Raw genomic sequence first — 22075 nt, 5'->3', positions numbered from 1 at the left:
AGGGCCGGGTCCCCGCCACACCTGGCTCTGGGAGGCGCTGACCAGGAGACACGTGCAGCCCATGGAGGTAGGCCCAGGAGCTCTCTGCTGCCCTGAGCCTGTAGCTCTGCTTGAGAGGTTTTCTAGCCAGGGTGCACCAGTCCCTGTGAAGGGGTGCCCGTCTCTGAAATCTCGGGGCTTCCAGCGGCCTCACGCCCCAGGCCCACGACGGCCTGCTCCCTGCACCTCCCGCTCTGCTCCATGAGTGGGTCAGCCATGGCCCTGCTGCCATGAGGAAACGGGGAGACCCGGGAGCCTCAGACACCTCTGGCTTCTCCCTAGCCCCACTCTGTGCCTTGGGACCCTCACCCTCTCTTGGGCCCCAGGACACTGCTCAGGACGGGCAGTTTGCTGGACAAGGCCTGCCTGAGGGTGCCTGGATGGGGGTAGGGGCTTGGAGCCCACCTGGAGTGAGGGCTGCAGGCAGGGGGCAGGTGCCCAGGGTGGGGGCGCTGGGTGACCCCGGGAGCTGTGAGGGGGAGTAAGTTGTGAAGGCAACCATCACAGCGGGGGTGGGTCCAAGGCTGGTTACAGGACACCCACCTCCAAGCTTCACCTCGACTTCTGGAGGCCAGTGTCACCCCCAAACACCTTCCCAAGTGTGTGTGTATTTCAGGTGTGTGCTGAGTTGCTCAGTCCTGTCTAACTCTTTGTGACCCCATGGACTATACAATCCATGGAATTCTCCAGGCCCGAATACTGGAGTGGGTAGCCTTTCCCTTCTCCAGGGGATCTTCCCAATCCAGGGATTGAACCAGGTCTCCCGCATTGCAGGTGGATTCTCTACCAGCTGAGCTACCAGGGAAGCCTGTGTGTATCTCAGGAGAGGAAGTGAAAGGCTGGGGAGGCCAGAGCCATCCTGGGGGCTGGGGGCCACAGTGTCGGGACTCGAGACGGTGTTTACAGAGAGACGAGAACATGCTTGGGGAGGGGCTGGGGTTCACAGGGACAGACGGACATGGCTCCAACCCTGCTGGCCACTGGCCATGTGTGCCGTGGGGGGTTGCAGGAATCCCTACCTGAGCTGGGGGCTGATGAGCTGAGGGGGCGGCCGCCTGACCGCACTGGACAAGCAGAGGCAAGGATGCAGGTGACCAGCAGAGAAGCAAGGCAGGCCCTTTATTGGAGAATCTGTCACTGATACACAGACACACACAGGCCACACCCCTGAGCCCGGCCTGGAACCAGCCCAGGGCCCAGGACAGCTGACGCAGGGGTGTCCGCTCCCCGGGGGCAGCAGGAAACTCCGGTGTCACCCACGGTGCCGTCTCTCCCAGCTCTGCTGCCTCGGGATCCCCAGGAGAAGAGCCAGCCCTCGGGGGATTCCAAGGGCCGAGGGGGCCGGGGGAGGCTCCCCAGACCCGCCCGGGAAGGGTCCCTCCCTCATGCTTGCCTTCTCTTCCTACCGGCTAGGTTGTGAACCCCAGGTCATGGGAACAGGTGCAGGGACCCCAGGCCTGGGCTGGGTGGATGGGCCACACTCTGGGGTCTGGGTCAGCATCTGCCTTAGCCCAAGCTCGCAGGGGGGCCCCAACGGGCAGGGTGGGAAGGGGCGAGGCTGCTGTGTGCAGGGGCCCCTGTGAGTCCAGAGAGGACGCGGCGGGCAGATGTGGGGGCTGCGGGCTGGGGGCCGGGTGGCCGGAAGGAGGGGATGGATGTCACGGCAGTGGCCGTGGCCCCATCCCTGGGGAGGGGGGCCTCTGGTTGTCTCTTCCTGCAGGATCAGGGACCCAGGACGGGGCGGGCTGCTCAGGCTTGAGCCTCCAGGGCGCGCACGTGCACGCTGGGCAGGCAGAACCAGGATGGGGGCAGCTCCTTGCTGGGGCCGTCCTCGTGGAACCGGATATGGAGGAAGAAGTCGCCCGTGTAGAGGAAGAGGAGCGCCCCGAGGCAGGCCGCCTGGCCCGACGGCTGAACCTGAGAGAGGAGGTGGAGGTGAGAGCCAGGAGCCATGGGGCCCAAAGCCTGGGGAGACCCGGGGCCGACCGGGTGTGGGGGTGGGGGAGGGCCCCCAGGCCTGGCTCCATGACCCTCCAGGGCTTCTCTGTGGTGCTGCCCCTGGCAAGTCCCTGAACCTCTCTGCGCCTCAGCTCCTGTCCCGGGAAGGAGCTGACAGCACTTCCCTCCCTGGGCTGCCTGGGGGTCAGTGAGCTGGGGAGTGTTTGGGGCCAAAGACGCCTGTCCACCCGTGAGCGGAGCGGGAGGACCGTGCCTCGTGACCTCATCTGCTCCTCTGGGCACAGTGACTGCTGAGCAAGGGGGAGCTGCCCACAGCGGGCAGGCCAATGGTGCCCTGGATGCCCCACCCCAGCTCCTCAACAGCCCCGCCTCGCCATCGTGGCCCTGCTCCCGGGACTCGCGTATGGAGGCGTGAACTTTCTGGGGTCTCCAGGAGAGTCAGGCGAACGAGGGTCGATGCGGACCCTCTGCGTCTGCCGCCCCAGGGGAGGGCCCCACGCACCTTGTCCAGGTAGAAGGTGCCGGAGCCCACGAAGGACACGGCGTGGCGCAGGTCATAGCTGTGCACGCCATTCTGGTGGTCCTGGAAGGGCACCACGCTGAGGGCAAAGGGGCCCACGCTGCGCGGGCTCCGGTTGGTCAGCCGCACCTCCAGGCGCACCGGGTCGCCCACCCGGCAGGCCGCCGCCTGGCAGTCACAGGGCTGTCCGTCCACCAGCACGTCTGCAGGGAAACAGGGCGCCAGAGCGTCAGGGCCCCGTCCGCCCCCTGCCCGCCTCCCCTGTTCACGGGCTCCTCCACCCGCCAGGGCTGCCGCCTGCGCTGTGCCAGCCTGGGGCGGGACACCTGCAGGGCCCAGCGCCTGCTCTCCTGACCTGCAGGCTGGGGGGTCCCGGGGGGCCTCCTAGATGCCCCCGGCTGGAAGAGCTAAGCTCTGGCCCTGACCCCCAGGGGCTCCTGCAGGTGGCAAGCAGCCAGGAGAGGGACTTGGACCTGGAGGGGACCATGTGCAGGCCAAGGACCAGGCAGGGGCCGGGCCAGGTGGGCCTTTATGGAGTCACCTGCAGGGTGACCTGCCTAGAGGCCCCCGTGAGGGTTGGGCTGGCCCTGGGGGCACCAGGGAGACGTGCCAGCAGCTGGGGGGAGGCCTGGGGGTCACGGAGCAGGCTGAGCACTGTCGGGCAGGGGACAGGGAACGAGGGGCTGTGTGGGGTGGGGGGGGTCAGGCAGGCAGATGGGAGAGGCCACGCTGTGACCCCCGAGCAGGCCGGCCGGAGGACTGCTCTCTGGCCTGGGCACAAGGCACAGGCTGGGAGGTCAGAGGGACGAGTGTCCTGAAAACAGGCAGAGGAGGGAGGAGCTGAGCAGCTTCTCCCGAGTCCTCCCACTCGCCCTCCCTGGGCCCCGGCGTCCTCTTCTTTAGGAGGTAAGAGGAAAGTCTACTTTACAGAGGTTTTGTGAGAACCAGAAACCTGAAAGCAGTGGGGCTGGGGCGCATGGCCACCCTGCCGGATCATCACCGGCGCCCACACCCACCCTGGGCGGCGGAGACTGTGCGGGCGGGCCAGGTCCCGGACCGGCTTTAATCCCCAGCCCACAGGGACAACTGGCATTCATACAGCTCTTCCAGGCCCTTCCTCACCTCGGCTGGCGATGAATGCGGATGGGGGCAGGTGAGCCAGCGCGGCGCCGACGCAATGCACAGAGAGCGCCCGGGACCCAGTCCTGCCAGCCTCTCCTGGGCCGCTGTGTGCAGGAGGGCCGAAGACCACAGCCTACCTGCCGGCGGGCCACATGCAGAACCCGGAGGGTCCCAGCCCCAGGGAGGGAGCCCCCTAGAGAGGTCAGGAGGGGTGTCCCGGCCTGGAGGCCTGTCTCCTGACCCTCAGGCTGTGGGGGAGCCATGCACCAGAGACCTCGACCTGGGGGTTCCTTGGGAGCGGTGGGTGGGACACACAGAACTCAGCCTTCTTCCTGAGAGACCCCCGGAACCCTGGGCCTGTGCCACCCAAGTGGGGGTGTGGGAGACAGAGTGACACCCCCAAAGATGTCCATGCCCTACCCCCTGGAGCCTGAGCAGGCTGTTCCCCAACATGGCAAGGACCCTGAGAAACCGAGTAGCTCGGAGCATCCGGGAGTCCGATGTCATCATCTCTGAGGTCCTTGTAAGGGCAGGAGGGGCAGGAGAGAGCCCGGGGAGGCTGTGTGGCCGGGGAGGTGGAAGACACTCAGAATAAAAGGGAGCTTTGACCACAGGGTGGCCACTGACACTGGTCTCCAGGGCCCTGCTCGGCCCTAAGCCAGGTTCTCCCCTCCCTGTGTTTCCAATCACACTGCCTCTCCACCCCAGTCCTGCAGGCCCAGCCCAGCCCGGCCCCGGGGTCTCTGAACCTGGGCCCCCCTGGGAGAGGCGGCCTCTATCCGCGCAGCACAGCGCCATCCTGCCCAGCACTCCCTCATGCTGCATCTCCTGGCCCTCGGCATCTTCTCTCAAGTTCCCTTGTTTGCCCACCTGTTTGTTCACTGTCTGTGTTCCTCTCTTCTTGCCCCAGCACCTGGGCTGGGCAGGCGCCCTTCTATTTCATCTTTGTTGACCAAATCAATGGATGAATCAGAGAGTGGATGAGTGGGCTTTGGGGCTGGGGTCAGTTCAGCTCAGTTTAGTCGCTCAGTCGTGTCTGACTCTTTGTGACCGCATGGACGGAAGCACACCAGGCCTCCCTGTCCATTACCAACTCCCGGAGTCCACCCAAACCCATGTCCACTGAGTCAGTGATGCCATCCAACCATCTCATCCTCTGTCGTCCCCTTCTCCTCCCGCCTTCAATTTTTCCCAGCATCAGGGTCTTTTCAAATGAGTCAGTTCTTCGCATCAGGTGGCCAAAGTATTGGCGCTTCAGCTTCAGCATCAGTCCTTCCAATGAATATTCAGGACTGATTTTCTTTAGGATGGACTGGTTGGATCTCCTTGCAGTCCAAGGGACTCTCAAGAGGCTCAAATCCCTCTCAAGGGGCTCAAAGGACCCTTGGACCCCCCTGGAGCTCAAAGACACTGGGCCAGCCCCTTGAATGTCCCACAGAAGGGACCTCAGAACCAAGCTGCTGCCTCCCAGCTCTGATCCTGACTCGCACACCAGGCTTTTGTGGAGGAGATTCTTCGTGCAGGAGCAGCTCATGTTGTAAGAAACCTCCTGGGAGCAGATTAGCCTCTTCCCTTGGAGCATTAAATCGGGCCGCAGTCCATCTCCTCCGGCCACCCCCAGCCCGCTTCTCCTTCACTTTTAATACCAGCCAGCATCACGGACTTCATTCTATCCGGCCCAGGATCCCTCCCGAAGCGGCTGCCGAGTTTATGCTACAGCACGTCGCCAGGCTCTGGCAGGAACACGGCTATAAATAGAAGGCGAGAGGAGGGAAGGGCCTGCGGGGCCCACTCCGACGAGGGAGGCACGGGGAGAAAAGCAGCTGGCCAGTGCCAGCCAAGGGCGGCCACTGTGGGGATGCGGGGCGGGGTTCACGCGGGGAGAGCGCGCGGAGGGTCGGGGAGCTGCCTGCACCCCGAGGCTACACCTGGAGGCAGAGTGAGCACGACGTTGTCCCCCTGCCCCCCCATCCAGAGCCTCACCCAAGGCCAAGAAGCCTCCCGCAGCAGCCTCACGGGCTCCTGGAGGGCACAGGGCACAGGCGTGGTTTCCACGGGTTTTGAGCAGGGGTGCTGAGGTGTAGAGAGGAGACGGGGCTGCCAGGGCCCTGACGGAGGGTCTGCCACCCAGAGGCGGGGGCCAGGTCTTTCTGCCTCGGCTTCCCCTCTCTCCCAGGAGGGGTGGGAAGAGCTCTGCTTCCCCAGGTGGGGCCAGTTTTAGACCCCCGCCCAGCCTCACCAAACGCAGCCTCTGCTGCACTCTGTGCCTGGAGGGAGCTGGCCTTCCTGGTGCCCAGGAGACATGGGGCACAACACTCACTGCAGAGGGTTCCTGGCTCAGAGCAGCCTAGCAGCCGGGGCAGGGCCCGAGGGGAGGGGGTGTCCGGGCTCGGCCTTTGCACCCAGGCCCCTCTCCCTCCCCACCTCCCCCCACAGGCACTGCCCGCCTCTCATCTCACCATTACCGTTCTTGGGGATGACAGGAGCTCCTGAGAGCACCCTGGCCACTGTCCTAAGGTTTCATCATCTCACACAGTCCCCAGTCCAAGCCCACCAGGTGGCACGACACGGCCTCACTTACAGGGCACCCTGTCCCGGTGGGGAGAGGCCCGTGGCCATCCAGGTACACAGCTGAGCACTCAGCTCCCTCAGGAACCCTGATGGCCAGAGCATGCGTTATTTTTCATACAGCTTTATTGAGATTTAGTTCACAAACCACAGCTCACCCACTGAAGTGCACAATTCCATGGCTTTTCATCTATTACCAGATCTGAGCAACCATCACTACAGGCAACATGAGAGTGTTTTCATCACCTCCAAAAGCAACCCCCTACCCCTTCTCCATCCCACCTGTCGCCCACCCCCGAACAACCAGGATTCAAGCTTCCAGTTCTACAGAACACCCCAGTTCTATGGACTGTCGCACCAGAGTGGGGAACCACTCCCTTCTCCAGGCGATCTTCCTGACCCAGGGATCAAACCTGGGTCTCCTGCATTGCAGGCAGATTCTTTACTGTCTGAGCCACCAGGGAAGCCCCCATAACCACACATATTTGGTCTTTAAGAGCAGGCCTCTCTCCTCGAGTGTGATGCTGTTGGGGCTCAGTCTGTGGGCATCTATGCCTTGCTCCTTCTCATCGTGGACATACCACAGCTGGTCGTTCACGTGTTTGTGAATGGGCACCCGGGTGCCTCCGCCCTTGTCTATTGTGAACAATGCCGCTGCGGACGCTCGAGGACAGTGTCTGTGTGGACACAGTTCTCCGGTCCTCGAGGGCACACACCTCGGAGCGGAATTGCCGGTTGGAGTTGCGGGGGGTGGGGGGGCTGGCATTTAACCGGCTGCGGGATCACCAGGCTGTGCTGTGCAGCAGTGGCATGACCCGCAGTGTTCAGATTCTCCACGTTGCTCCCGGTACTTGCCCCACCCACCTTTTCTGTCCAGCCATCCCAGCACATGGCACAGTGGCATCTCCTGCCAGAACCGTGCCTGGCCAGGCTGCTGTGGCCCTCATGGTCCGCAGGGTGGACGTGCGTCTCTGCCCTCTGACCCAAACACAGGTTTGCAAAGGCCTTCTTTCTGGTCTTATTCACTCATCTCTCCCTGGCTGGGAACCTTCTGGAATTCCAATCCCTTAACCCCACTCATCCTCTGGGGCCTGGGGCCGGGCTGAGGGCTGGGATGTAGACTGGGCCCCTCTCCCTGTAAGCACGGCAAAGGACAGAGGGCTTGGCAGATCCAAGGCCAGCACAGCGTGTCAGGACCCGGACTCCAGAAAGGCAGCTGGGAGCAGGGGCTCCAGAACCAAGAGGAGGGCTGGGTGGAGACTGGAGCCTGAGGATGGCAAGTCAGGGACAGGCCAGCGGTCAGGCTGGCCCTGCAGTGTCCACGGCGTCTCTCCATACGGTCCACGGAGTGGGTGGGTGTGAAGGCTAGGGGTGGGCAGACGCTCCTGGCACTTGAGAGACACTTGCCAAATGGCTGCGAACAGTCCGGCAGTTCTAAACCACTGTGGACTTTTCAAAAGAAAAGACCTGCCTGGCGGCTCCCTGGAGTTGCGCTTCCTAGGTCTGTTCTGGCGTGTGCGTGTGAGTGTGTGTGTGCGTCCAGGACCACGGGCACTCTGAGGCATGGACAATGGGCAGGGTGGGACTCTGGGTGGAGCCTACACAGCATGTTCCCCTGGGGGCTGAAGGAGACACAGAAAACATCAGCAGGCCCCAAGGTCAGAGGCAAGTCACTTTTCAGTGGTGAAGAGGGGGGCTCGTGGATTTCGTGTTCAACTGACTCATCTAATGGTCCGCTCATTCCTTCCTTAGGGCCTGGCTCCCACAGTCAGTGGTGGAGGCCTGTTCTTCCCCTGGAGCCCAGACTCCCAACAAGGATGCTGTTCCAGGCTCACCTTTCTTTCTGGGGTTTTGGTTTCTTTGACAAAACTGGATGGCTAAGCAGACTTACGGTCTGATTCTGGACACAACAGAATCTTTAGAGACACAGGAGGAATGAGTGAGGGGAAGGCCCGAGAGGAGCCGGAGAGAGTCAGGTTCTCAACAATCTACCAAATGGGCTTCAGCTAAGATGTATTTGAATTTCAAATTTCACAAGGCACACACATTTTTCTAGTTGACATAAATCTTGGATGGGCCTAGATTTTAGAGCCAAATTTGATTCAGGCCAGGCTAGGTTTGAGAATTAATCAAGCTTTGTCACCCTTTAAATGAAGTGCAAAAAAAGAGAAAAAAAAAAAAAAAAAAACCCTCAAATGAGAAAAGAACAATAGCTGAGCCTTGGGACGTGGGCTGAGAACCAAGGCAAAGCCCCTGGCCAGTGAGTTTTGCTTCACCCTCCTCAACACCAGCTGTCCTTGGGAGAAGGCACAGGCGGACCTAGCAGAAAACCCTGTAATTTCCAACAATGCAGTAAAAAGTGGTGACCTTCCTCTACTGCAAATGTAGCAAGTTGCTCTGTACACAACCAAGGCAGTAAGTCTTCCCTGGGTACCAATGAGAGCCAAGTCACTGACCTACTCTCTGTGGCTATTAGGAAGCTCAGAGACAAGAGTGTATTGACCTAGGGTACCATGTGGGCCCTCAGCACCCACATTTCAGCTCACACGCACACTCATGCACGCACACACAGCCTCTCCTAGCATGCCCACTCCTCCAAGTCTTGACCAACAGGACAAATATGGTTTCCCTTAGTCCAGAAGTTTCCAATGTTGTTTTGCTCCTTTCCTGAAAGAGTTGGTGAAAGAGATTAGAAGCGCAGAAATGCCCTGCAGGTGGGGGTGACGGTGTTCTGGGAGAGGATCTTACACAGAAACAGGCAGTGGCATCTGGGGAGGACGTGTGAAACCACGCAGTCCCCCTGCACCTACCCGGCCCTCAGCCTCCCTCCCTGAGGGAAAGAGGGTGGGTCCTTCTGTCCGCTGTGCGGGGCTCAGGCAGGGCGATGTGATGGGAGGGATGCATCAGGGGCAGGGCTGCTCCCGGGAGCTCAGCTCGGGCTGCCCGGGCCCCAGGGTCACGGGCTCGTCCTGCCCTTGGGCGCTCATCAAGGTGGGCACCGCGTGAGCCCAGGGCCCTGCTCTCAAGGCGCCAAACGTCGTGTGTTTTTAACAGTCACTGAGGTAGCTAATTAGTTCATAAACCAGAATGCCTCCTCCCCAGCACCCGGGGAGGGAGACCGCTCCAGACCCGCACGTGTAATTACCCTCCAGTTGAGAACAGCTCCTGAGGAGCCGTTTGGCTCTCTTGGGTAAATAATTTACTTTTACAACTTTTCATTAAAGATTAAAGGGAATTAAATTAAAATTAAGGCGAGCTGGAGTTGGAGGGGGACGCTAGAGGCTGGGAGCTGGCTCGTGGAGATGTTCTCAGGCTTCCTGAACACGTCCGCGCAAGGGCCGGTTGGTGGGGAGCCCCAGGCGGCGTGGCCCACGTGGACCGTGGCTGCTGGGGACCCTGTGAACCTGCTTCAGTGACGGGGAGAAACACACTCGGCCCACACCACCCACCGGGTCAGGGGTCCCCTTGCCCGTGGTTTCCCCGGGCTGTTGGGCCAGGCGAGCAGGGTGGCAGAGCTCAGACCACGTTCTGGTTTCGGGAGAGCCAGAGCTTCTGCCTCCCCTGATGCAGCCAGAGGGCTGGGGTGCGGAGCCGGGAGACGGCTGAGCTCCAAACCGGGGCAGAGGAGTGCCCGATGGGCTCGAGGGGTGACGGCGGGGACCACGGGTGAGCTGGGAGACGGCTGAGCTCCAAACCGGGGCAGAGACATGCCCGAAGGGCTCGAGGGGTGACGGCGGGGACCACAGGTGAGCCGGGAGACGGCTGAGCTCCAAACCGGGGCAGAGACATGCCCGAAGGGCTCGAGGGGTGACGGCGGGGACCATGGGTGAGCCAGGAGATGGCTGAGCTCCAAACCGGGGTAGAGGAGTGCCCGACGGGCTCGAGGGGAGACGGCGGGGACCACAGGCAGCAGTGCACGCAGCTCAAGGCCGGGTGGGTGAAGAGCCTGCGTTCGGGGCAGGGTCTTGCTGGAGGGTGCTGCGCTGCGGGCCGGCCCTCTGTCTCCTCCCTGGCAGCGCGCCCCAGCCCCCGGGGGCTCAAGGCCCTGCCCACTGGCCCCGTCCGCCTGGGGGCCTGCTGGGCTGGCCCTTCCCTCAGGGAACACTTGCCCTTGAGACTTTCTGGCGGGCGGAGGCTGGCTGGGTGCTCACCAAACCAGTCCCTTTCCCCCAGGGCGCAGCGCCCGCAGCAGGCGAGGATGCGGGCCTGCGTAGGGGCCAGGGGATAGTAAGGGGTACAATGACACACGCCCTGCAAAGCTGGCCCACAAACTCATCCCTCCTGCAGTCCCTGCTCGGCCGAGTGACAGAACTAAAGATACTGAGCCAGGTCCGGGGAGGAGCCACAGGATAAGGACAGAGGTGTGGTGGGCGGGGCCACGGGTGGGCGGGGCCAGAGACACCCCCGCCTCCACCCTCCATGAGCCCCAGACAGACCCCACCACCCACACCACGAGACATAAAGTAAGGCTGCTGTGTTGGGCCCCTGAAATTTGGGGCTGTTTGTTATAGCTGTGCAGCTTCCAGGCCTTCCAGGGCTCGTCTATCCAAACCGTCTCCTTTCAGAAGGGAAGCTGGGACCCGTACGGAGCCAGTGCGCCCAGGGCCAGGCTTCGAATCCGATGCTGGGTGGGTCCTGGAATCCGGGGGGCCCGTCCCTTCCTCTCTGGAACAGAACTGCCTTTTGCACAGTGAACACCATCACTGCAGGCTGGAGACAGGGCCTCCATTAAGTCCTCTGCCTTCAACCTTCTCTTTCTGGACAAGCACCTCAACCGAAGATAAACCAGGGGAAACAACAGGACAAAAGAATGAATGCTGTGCCTGCTGGCTGGTGGCATTATGCAAAGACATCATTCTGAGGACAGCAGAGAATTTAAAATGACTCCGCTGTCCCCGAGCAGCGTCTCTACCTTTTTAATCTCTCGTTTTTCATCTTCTCTCAAGACTTTCTCAATAAAGCAGCGATCACTGCCACCCAGGCAGGCCCCTCCACGGCTCCCGTGGCTCTGCGTCCAGCCTGGTCCTCCCCACACAAGGTCACCCCAGCCCCGGACCATCTCCCCTGCAGGGTCAGACTGCACAGGTGGCTGCTGGCGCCAGGAGGATAGGGAGGAATCTAAGACCTTCCTTCCCAGATGAGAGAGCTGAGGGCTGGAGGGTGGGGGTCATCCCAGCGGGCATGGGAAGGGGCTGTGCAGCTGGTTTCATGCCACTGGGCCTTTGCACAGGCTGTTAAAGCTGCCCTGTCTGCCTGTCCAGCTCAGCCTCACCTGTGCTGCGCTCAGCACTCGGCATCTACCTGGAGTCCTGCCTGCACAAAAACGTACGCACGTTTCCCTCCATCCCCCGGTGCCCAGCAGGGCCCGGGCACCTTGGGTCTCCGCAGGATTTGCAGACCTTCTGCTGTCTGATAGTGGGGCCAGGCCTAGAAGCCAGGTCTCTGGATTCCTGGGTCAGTCCAGAGGGTCGGAGGGTGAGGGGGAGACAGCCAAGAAGAGAAAGGGTTTCCATTGAGAAGATGAAAAGGGTGTCGATACAGGCTTGATGGCCTTGGGAGTGTTCTAGACCAAGCTGAAGGCCGCCTGCCGCTCCTCCTCTGCTTGCTCTTCCCCAGCGCCCTGTGACACCCATCCTGCCATCCATCACCTCCTCACAGGACCCCCGATACTCTCTGCCTTGCCAGCTCCTCTGGCCCTTTCCAAAACTCGGGTCGAGCAGCACTCTCTCCAGGAAGACTTCCTGAACCACACCCAGCTTTGCACTAGGCTATATCATGTATAGCCTCATGCCAGGGTTTTCCGTTGACACGATGTCTCATTGATTTGAAGCTCATTGAAGGTGAGCTTTTTGAAGGCAGGGCTCAGGGTTCAGTCACTGAACTGATGAATGAACAAGGCCTGCCTATGGCTTGCCATGTGACCTTAGGGAAATCACTTAACTTCTCTGAGCCTCTGCTTGCTCATCTATATACTACATGGGAGGAATGAACCGGATGGCTTCAAGACGGGCTTCATGGTGCCCAGGCCTGGGCTCAGCCCTCCAGGCCCACTTCAGACCATTCTCTCTACTGAGCCAGGGTGGCATGTGGGCTCACTTGGCATCTAGTTGCTGTGCCAGGACTGTCCCCCCACACTCCCCAGCCCCAGTCTCAGCCTTTTTGCACACGGCCCAGGGCCTGACCCCTGCCTGGTGCTCGATCAACATTTATCATGTCAAACGGACTCTTTAAGCAGTGACAGCCAAAGCCTCCCATAGACACGTAGCGTCCCGGAGCACACAGATCATTCGGGAAGGACACAGGCCACAAGAGAACCTACCACAAGAGAACCACTGGGATCGGGGTCGGGCCACTCCTGGCCATGAGAAGGGGCACCCGTTGAGCCCCCGGGGCACTGCCCTGCCAAGACTTGGCCACCAGCCCTTTGGCAGGTGGGCTAGGGGCTCAGGAGGAGGCGGTAAAGGGGACCCCCCAGACCCTCTGCCCAAGCCAGGGCGGGCAGCACCGCAGAAAGCCCCTTGGTGGAGCTCTCAGTGTGTGTGTGTTGGGGGTGGGGGTGGGGGTGAGGCCTGCACAAACCCACTGCTCCTGTCCCGACCCAGGGCACAGGGGTCAGACAGGGCAGGGAGACTCCAGAGCAGACCAGCCTGCAGACGATGGGCCCGGCCGGCTGTCCACGTGGCGAGGACCTTGTGCTGGGCCTAAGCACCCTCACCAGAGGCGACCCTGTGGACAGAAGCCCTGGCCTGGCTTCTCAGGCAGGGCCCTGAGCATCCCAGAGGCTCCGGGGGGCTGACACACATGAGGGTCCAGGCTTTCTTGGACTAAGGCGGGCCCCCTGAAAATGACTGCGGGCCAACCGGCTCCAAGGGGCCCGGATCCCAGGGGCCCATGCCAGCTCCCGTCTGCTGCCCTCCGTGCCCCCTCCACTGGATCCGCGCCTGGTGGAGGACAGGTGTCCGGGGGCCACCGCCTCTCCTACCGGCCGGGCCCTCTGTGTGCAGAGGAGGAGCGGGGGCCAGGCCGCACCCCTGTCCGGCACGGTGCGCTGTGAAAGGCTCCGGGGCTGCCTGGGGAGCCCTGAGCCGGAAGAGAAGACCCTTGCCCAGGGGCCCACGGCTGACTCGTGGCCCTCTGCTCCCAGACGGGCCTTGCGCCACTCTGGAAGGACTGCTGGCTTCTCTGATGCACTTGGTGTCCCCAGAGGCCCCACAGCCAAGAAGGTTTCCCCCTCTCCCTGCGGGCCTCTGTGCCCTTGCTCCCTCCTCTGAGAAGCCCTCCTGCACCTGCCCCAATAGAGCAAGGAGCCCCTAAAGCTCCTGCCCCGCCCCCCCACCCCGCCAATTCCTGACCCTGTCTGTCTCTGAGCTTAAAGCTCTGAGCTGCGACTGCTTCTTTCTCAGCACCAAGCAGGGCGTGAGCTCCTCCAAGGTCACCAGGGCTCTGGAGCCCCCAGTGGGGAGGCTCCAGGCCCTCAGTCCCTGCTCAGACCCCCTGGCAGCCCCTCAGTGCCAGTTGATGGAACGGGTGAGCTCTTAAATCTCTTCCGGGTCACGGCACCTCCCATCTTTTTTGGTGGTGACTTCCGCATGTCTGGCTCTGCTACAGAAAACAGCAGGCCTGTCCCCCTGACCCCCAGCCTCAGGGCCTGCATTTAAGTTTGCAGAGGACGAAACCCCCTTGGCTGGGGACCCCTATGAGCAGGCCTCTTGGCTCAGGGGCTGCGTCCACCCTCCTCTCCTGTAAACGGGGTCGAGCCGCAGTTGGAAGCTGACGCGGGCCGCACTGTTGTTTGCCCAGTGGTTTCTCATTAACTGAAAATGAAAAATTAAAGACAAAAAGTCCCCAGAGATGCAGGGGCTCGTGGATGACCCTGGGGAACTGGGCCTCCACCACTCCCCGGAACACGGTCACCTCCCTGGACCCCGTTGCGGGGTCCACAGCTGGGGTGCGGCAGAGCTGGGGCGAGGCCACGCCCATGTGACCTCACCAGACGCCCTGCGAAACCAGGCCATGTCTCTGCAGCCTTCATGACCTGCTGGCAAACGCTGAGCGAGGCCAGGAGGGATCCGCCTGCTTCTGTGTCCCCAGCAAATGCTCAGGACACACAGTGACCCGCCCCCCCCCTCCCCACCAACGTCCTGCAGCAGCGGGAGCGCCAGGGCTGCCACCTGCCCAGGGCCACTGGGTCCTCCCACGGGGCTCAGGAGACAGGCAGCGGTGTGTGGGGCCACCTCTTTCCTGGGGAGCTGGGGGGACGGCAGCACGATGTCATTAGGGCACCGAGCTCTGGGGGGCGCACGTGACCCCTGTCCACCCTCGGGGACTATCAGACCCCGGTGTCCTGGTGGGGTGGGGTCTCTGGTCTAGGAGCCAGAAGGCCCATCTGAGAGCCCTGGCTGAGCCTGGGAAACGCCATGTTCGTGGCTCAGTGAGTGGGCCCGGCACCCGAAGGCTAGTACAAAAGAAACCCAGGTCACTTGCATTCCCCCTACAGCTCATCACCAGGCCCGTGGCATCTGTGGCCTAAATCTCACCCAAACCACACCAAAGGTGTGGAGGCCTCAATACTCCAGGCCTGGGTTCAAACCCATGCCGATGGGTATCTAAAGCCTGTGTCTCTGTGCTGGAGCATGTGAATGGTACACGACAGCCATGGGGCCCGGCCAAGACCTGAGGAGAGGCTGCGGAGGCTGACCAAACCATAATCCAAATCCTAAACCCTAACCCCTAATCCTAACCCTAACCCCTAACCCAAAACCCCAAACCCTAACCATAATCCCCAACACTAACCCTAACACCCAACCCCAATCCCCAACGACAAATCCTAACCCCTAACCCTAACCCCAAACCTAATGCCTAACCCTGACACTAACCCCTAACCTCAAATAATAACCCTAACCCCTAACCCTAACCCCAACCCATAACTGTAACCCAAACCCTAACCCTAAACCCTAACCCTAACCCCAACCTTAACCCTAACCCCAACCCCTAACCCTAAACCCAACCCTAAGCCTAAACCTAACCCTAAACCCAACCCCAACCCCTAAACTCAGCCCCTAACCCTAACCTAAACCCTAAGCCTAACCGTAAACCTAAATCCTAAGCCCTAGCCCTAACCCTGTGCTGCCGCTGCCCCGCCTGCCCCCGCCACATCCATGAAACAACCCTCTGCCTCTTTCACCTCCCCTCCACCCCCAGCAGCCCCCCACTTCTTCCCACGTGACCCAGAGCCTTGCCTCCCCATAGATGGTCGATGGCATCTCTCAGGCCAGGCCCACAGTCAGAGGCCAAGCCCCTCAGCCCTGAACAGGCCAGGAACTCCAGCGGGTCTGCGGACTCGCAGCCCCCCAGCCCCAAAGCCCAGAGACAAGGAGCTCCCTGTCCTTCTGGCTCAGCGAACTGTCTAAAGGGCCAGAGGCCAGGAAACATCTTGGGAGATGAGTTCACTCAGCCCTGATGGCTGGGGAACCCTGGAGCCCTGGGGATTCATCAGGGGGTGGGGGCGCTGCAGGGCTCACTGGGTTCTGGAAGTCCCCGGGACATGTGCCAGGCATCCTAGAGTTCCTCCTAGTGTGACAACACTCTGGGTTGTAAGACGGTGGGTTCACCGCTCACTGCTGCTGGGGTGGGCACTGGTCAGAGACTCTTTTAACCCTTGTGCCCCCCAGTACCCCGCCCCCCTGCTGCAGAGAAGGTATCAGTGTTGCCGTTTTATGGATGAGAAGGCTGAAGCCCAGGGAAGTTAAGGAAAGGCTCGGTATCACCCGGGCTTGTGCCTGGGACAACTTGACTTAGTCCTGGCGACCCATCAGACTCCTCGCCCCTCCGAGAAGTCTGACCTGGGCTCCAGGCCAAGCTCTCCATCCTCACCTGACCCCCAGACGGCGTTACAGCTGCCCTTTCCTCCCAGAACCGCCTCCTCTGGGCTGTGAGCCCGTGCCGCCTCCCCTCTGAAACCTGGCCCCGACGCCAAGCTCCTTCCAGGCCCCCCATTCTGCCCCAGTGCACACAGCAGACCAGGCCCCCGGCTGCCCCACGTGGCGTCAGATGGACCCTGCAGACGCCACCAGATGCTCCTTTTCACTCCCACCTCCAGCAACGCCACTCCACCCCCGCTTCAAAGAGAGGCCCCGAGGATGGGGTGAGTGTTGAGGGGTGAGTGCAGCTCCCAGGCTGAGAGTCAGGGCAGTGTAGGGGTGAGGGCAGAGAGAGAGGTGTGCAGGGCGAGGGTCCCTGGAGGGAGGGCTTGGGGTGGTTTTCGGAGAAGCACAGAGGAGGTGATGCCCGGCTCGGAGAAGCTTGTGAAGGAGCAGGTGTGGGGACCTTGAATCGCTGAGCTGGAGAGGACGGGGTGATTATTCAGCCTCTCTGCCCCACCCTCGCGCCCTCCTGGTTTGACCGATCAGCCTCCTACCGTCATGTGAGAGGCAGCCCATACCTCTCTGGGCCAGCACAGCACTGCTTCCAGGAGAAAAAGGGAATGTTTAAAAGCAACGTGGATGCTGACTGCATGCTGTGTTGTCTGCTTAATTAACAGGAAAGCCATTTTGGCCCCAGAGCAGCACCCTGGACAGGGGTCCAAGGCTTCTGACATGTGGGGGCAGGCTGCCGAGGCCTTTGCTGCCAAGGGCTGGGGAAGAGACCCGCCAGGCTGGGCCCGCCACACTGCCAGCTGGGCTCAGGGCAGGAGCACAGGTGGGGACTGCCTCCCCCGGGGCCGGATGTTCAGCAGCTCTAAACCAGGCTGGCCAGCCAGGACGGAAGGCGCTTCACCCTCCTAGCCTGACACACACACCTCCGTCGTGGCTGGGAGCCCGAGCCCAGGTTTGCCAGCATGGCCCTCGGAGTCCGGGGCTGGGACAGGGTATGGTGTGAGCACTGGGGCCGGGCGGTCCCCTCCCTCTGCATCCGGGGTGCGTGCTCAGCCGCTTCAGTCATGTCCGACTCTGCGCAACCCCATGGTCTGTAGGTTCCTCTGTCCGTGGGATTCTCTGGGCAGGAACGCTGGAGTGGGTTGCCGTGCCTGTTCCCAGCTCCAGCGCCCCTCATGCCCGGTCTGGCTGCCCGCCTTGTCCCTGCACCTCTGCTGTCCCCCCTCCCTACGCAGCCCCCGCCCCCCAGCTCTGGTACCAAGTTCAGATGCAGATTCCTGACTGACACGCTCCGCAGCACACAAAGCCGTAAGGAGCACAGACGGCCCTCCGCAGGGGACCGGGGGCTCCTGGCCACACCCTCACACACGCCGGTCAGGGGGTGGCCCAAGTCTGAACAGGCTGGATCACAGCTGACGGTACCTCGGCGGTGCCCGCTGCTACACACAGGGCAGCCCGCCCCCGCCTCGAGGCTGGCTGGAGGGAGAGCTGCTGCTTTAGAGACCCCCGAAGAAAGGCTGTAATGAGCATGTCAGGAGCCGGAATGCAAATCAGGACGCTGGAAACAGTTTGTTCTCCAGAACAATTTCATCATCATCACCACCACCTCCTTCCAAGCAGCGCCTGTTTGCTTAGGAAGCGGGTGAGCCAGTCAGGCCAGGCTCCATGGGGCCAGAAGCCTTGGGCAGCCCCTCTTCACTGCAATTCACCCAGAAAGTGAGGGTGGAAACTCAGGCCCAGGCTCCGGGGGTCACAGGGCTGCACAGCCGGGGTGGAACCCTGAGCCCACCACTAGCCACACCACCACCCGGCTTCCTGGAAGTGGACAGGTCTTAGTAACAGGGCTGGTGGAAACTTCTACATTCTCTCACCAAACAGGACAGAGAGGAGTATTTACTGAGGGACTTGGCTTGACACTAGCCAGATGCAGATACAGCAGCAGGCACGTTTCAAATGACTCTCTGTCTTCTCAGTAGCCTAGTAAGTGAGGGTTAAGAGAAAGAAAAATACCCAGGCTCGGAGAGGCTAAGTGATGTGATTGTACCCTCAGGCGGCGCTGGGGTTAAAGCGTGGCTCTGTCTGAACGCACGGCTCGGGGTCTTTCACCAAAACCACACTAAGGCCTGGCCTTCTGGAAGAATGAGACGTACCGTGGACTCATCTAGGAAAACGACTCTCTACTGAAATGCCTTTATCTAGTCCTAGAGAAACAGGACCTGGGGAAAGCTGTGGTCCGTCTTCCCCTACAGAGAGCTCTTTAGGTCTGTCCTTCCGTCCATCTGTTCACCCGGCTCAGGTGTTCTCACTGAGCCCACAGGAAAGCAGCAGACAAGTGAACACACACACACACACACACACACACACACGCACGTCTCAGCTGGCCGGGCAGGCAGACCTGAGGAGTGGAGGAGGAGGGCAGGGTGGGAGGCTGATACACACTGGCTGTCAGGGACGTTGTCTGTGAGCAGGGGCTGGACGTACAGACAGACACCCGGAGAAAGGGTGCTGGAAAAGGGAGAGTGGGTACGGAGGCTCCAGGGACCAGGCAGAAGGGTGTGGTCCTTCCATCAGGTGAGGTGGAAAACACAGGGGACCCTGGCCTTGCGGGCTCACCGGGGCTGCAGGAGCCGGCAGTGCGGGATGGGAGCTGAGCCAGTCAGGGGGCTCCCGCGAGTGACTGGGGAGCGATGGAGCGGCGGCAGTGATGGAAGGTGCAGTCAGACCCTATGGTGTTCTAGAGGCTTCGTGAGCGCATCGCTGGTGTGGAAGGCACCCAGGGGTGGAGCCTGAGCCACCCCGTGAGCTGCTTAGGGAGGGGGCCACTTGGGAGTCTGGAGTAAGCATAACGTGATTTGGGCGTGGTGAGCCACAGGGCCCCTGAGACACCCAGGGAGGTGTGTGAGGGGCTGAGGACAGGCGTGGACACAGACACGTGTCCTAGTACGCAAGCACCTCGGAAACACTGCACTCCATGAGAGATGGGTGCAAAGCTACGTGCCGTGCGATGCACTGATACGGACTGTCCAGAACAGGCAGATGGTGAGAGAGGAAGCAGATGGGTGGTCGCCAGGGGCCCCGGGGGCAGGCAGGGAGTGACAACTAGTGGGTACGGACTTTCGTGGCGGGGCCAGGAGAGTGCTCCGAAACCAGACCTCGGTGCTGGCTGCGTGGCTCTGTGAAGACACCAGGACCAGAGGGGCAAACCCTGTGACACATAAGCCACGTCTCCACATTAAGAAAGGAGCTGAGGGCAGCGGTGGAAGCAGAGCTGCACTGGATGGGAATCCGGGCGCAGGTCAGAGCCCAGGGACCCCGGGACACCTGGAGGTGGGGGATGAGGAGAGATGGCAGAGGAGTGGACGGCGTGACCCCAGAGAGAAACGTGTCCCAGGAGCCGAGTGGACAAGGCGTGAGGAGGACGATGTGATTGATGGTGACGGGGCTGGGGCCCCAGGAGGTGAGCGAGGGGAAGGAGGGGGCTCAAGAGGGCCTGGGCGGGGAGGAGTGGGTGGGAGCACTCACTGCAGCTGCGGCTGCAAAGGAGGAGGACGGGGGTCACAGCGTCTGTGCCATTGAGAGCTATCCTGGAGGGAGGCGGGGATGGGAGATGGCGGTGAGAGCAGGACAGAGCCCATTGCAGAGGGAGGGCCCTGGGGAGGCCCCAGGGAGGACACCCACGGCCCACGCCCCTGGCCGCACCTCACACTAGGCTCCAGCACGGCCCTTGTCTTGGGGCGGCCGCCCCCGCTTTCCCAGCACCAGCTTGGACACCCACTCAGCCGAGTTGCTTATCCCTCCAGCGAGTGCACTTCCAGAGTGTGAATGCCTAGACACACCAGTCCCACAGCCACCATCGTGGGGGAGCCCTCGTCCCCGGGGGTTCTGTGCGGACCAAGGGAAGGACGGCCGGATCTGAGCCAGCCAGGCCCAGGGGATCTGAGTCCCCTCACCCAGGTGGGCTTTGGGCGTCAGATCCCGCCAGTGGGTTCCAAGTGCCTCGGGGTGAAGGACCAGGCCCAGGGGATCTGAGTCCCCTCACCCAGGTGGGCTTTGGGCGTCAGATCCCGCCAGTGGGTTCCCAGCGCCTCGGGGTGAAGGACCAGGCCCAGGGGATCTGAGTCCCCTCACCCAGGTGGGCTTTGGGCGTCAGATCCCGCCAGTGGGTTCCCAGCGCCTCGGGGTGAAGGAGACGCCAATGCGGGGCGGACAGTGTGTGTGTTCTGGTCCCACGGCTGCATGTCTCTGCCACCCCACCCCACCCCGACCCCACCCCATGAGACGCTGCCCCTCCAGGGCTTCTGTCTTCTCTCCCCACTCAGGCCTAGCACCTGGCACACAGCGGGTCTTCAGCACCGCAAGACCAGTGGTCATTAAAGGCATTCTGTGGTCAGTCTCAGTCAGCAGATATTGGGCTCCCCCGGAGGAATACTGAGCACTTCTCTGGGCTGCCCAGAGCTGAGGGGAGGGTCTCACCCCACGTCCAGGCACCCTGCCAGCCCTCCCTGTCCCTGGCTGGTTCGTCTGTCCTCCACCCTATTGTTCCTTGCTTACAGACCATGCTCAGAAGAGGTCTGGGTAGATGCTGGAGTTCTGGGGGCAGGAGGAGGGAGGACCAGGCAGAGCTGGGGAGAGTCTACGGCGGGTGGGGGCTCTGAAAGCTCAGCCCACCTCCACAGGGTCCTGGCCGCCCCCCTGGAAGGACAGGCATGTGGTGTGGACTTATGCGAGTCTGTGCCTTCCTGGACAGATTGTGCAAAGTTTCCATCTGATCCTTGAGATAGCCTGGGGCCCCGAGTGGTTAGCGGCCAGTGTCTTGAAGGATGGTTGGGCCCAAGCAGGAGGAGGAGAGGTGAGGGAAAGAGACTGAGTTAAGAGGAGGAGACAGGAAGGAGAATGAAGGCGGGTCCAAGATCCGTGCACAGCCCAGAGTCCCCATCAAGGGCTGACAAGAGAAGGCGGGTTCTGAAGTCCCTCGGACAGGCTACGGAGCCGGGGTCCGGGGATGAGGGCAGGCCCCATATGCTGAGTCAGGGGAGACTCTGGAGGCTGAAAGCAAGAGCAGCAGGCGTGGGTGTGCGAAACCCGTGTTCTCGGAATGCAAGGCCCACTCCACTCTGCTCGTGAGTTACACCCAAGAGAGTCCCTCTCCCACAAGCGGGTTTGCACCCACAGGGCGAGGACAATGCACCCAGACCACATGCCCCTGGCACCCCTCCCATCAGGGACCTCGGTGGGGCTGGGAGTGGGAGACTCATTCAGCCAGGTTCTCTGGCACCCGATCCGGAGCTTGGAAACTGGCAGTGGCCCCTTTAAGGACGCAGAACTCTTTATCCCCAAAAGGGCTACAAGTACAAAAATAATCATGGAACAGTTTTCATAGACACAACAGCTAACACACAAAGCGACTCAATAGTGGGGTGTTTTTCTTTTTTCCCCCTTTTCACAAGGCCCCAAGGGGACCTGCCAACCCCTCTTGGCCCCAAATATCAAGGAACAGCCACAGGAAGGAGGAGGAGCTTCCCTGCCTTGTGGGGGCGGAGACTTGTTCCTGGGCGGGTGGCCTCTCAGCTCCGCCCCAACCTGGGAACAGAGACAGCCAGAGTCCTAAGGCCCTGCCCCACCACCCTGGGACCGGTCCTCTGCAGCGCCCAGAGGCCCCTGCCCACCTCTAAGCCTCCATCCCCAGGGTGAGCATGACGGCTGTATGCTCATAAGCCCCCAAGGTGACAGACTGCTTTTCTGCAAATGAAAACTGCGGCCCTGTCTGCAGCCTTCCCTCAAAACACAGGCACTGACCCCTGCACCAAGGTCTCTGATATCAGATACCCACTCACATCAGGGCTCTCAGGCTTACCACCCCCTGGACTTTGGAGGGGTCAGGCCACTTTGGGGCACTTCTGATTCCTTCTCTGTGACGTGCTAACCTGGCATCATGTGGGGACGTGCAAGCTAGTCCCTGAAAACGCACTCAGCCCAAGGTATTTGCCCTTAG

At 61.6% G+C, this 22075-nt stretch overlaps 1 protein-coding gene across 7 annotated transcripts in view; it reads right to left on the bottom strand.

Annotated features, from left to right (window-relative positions):
• Window positions 1-1130: 1130 nt before the first annotated feature.
• TRAPPC9 (trafficking protein particle complex subunit 9) overlaps window positions 1131-22075 on the bottom strand; it is a 388310-nt gene continuing 367365 nt past the window's right edge. For all 7 annotated transcript variants that reach the window (XM_059893290.1, XM_059893289.1, XM_059893293.1 and 4 more), the window contains 2 exon segments: window positions 2501-2721; window positions 1131-1956 (listed from right to left, as the gene is read on the bottom strand). In XM_059893290.1, the coding sequence (XP_059749273.1) occupies window positions 1789-1956; window positions 2501-2721 (389 nt within the window). In that variant the 3' untranslated portion in view covers window positions 1131-1788.

Source organism: Bos taurus, chromosome 14, assembly GCF_002263795.3.
Source record: "Bos taurus isolate L1 Dominette 01449 registration number 42190680 breed Hereford chromosome 14, ARS-UCD2.0, whole genome shotgun sequence".
Classification (NCBI taxonomy): Eukaryota; Metazoa; Chordata; class Mammalia; order Artiodactyla; family Bovidae; genus Bos; species Bos taurus.
The sequence above is the reverse complement of the archived record's forward strand: the minus strand, read 5'-3'. Positions and strand labels throughout refer to the sequence as shown.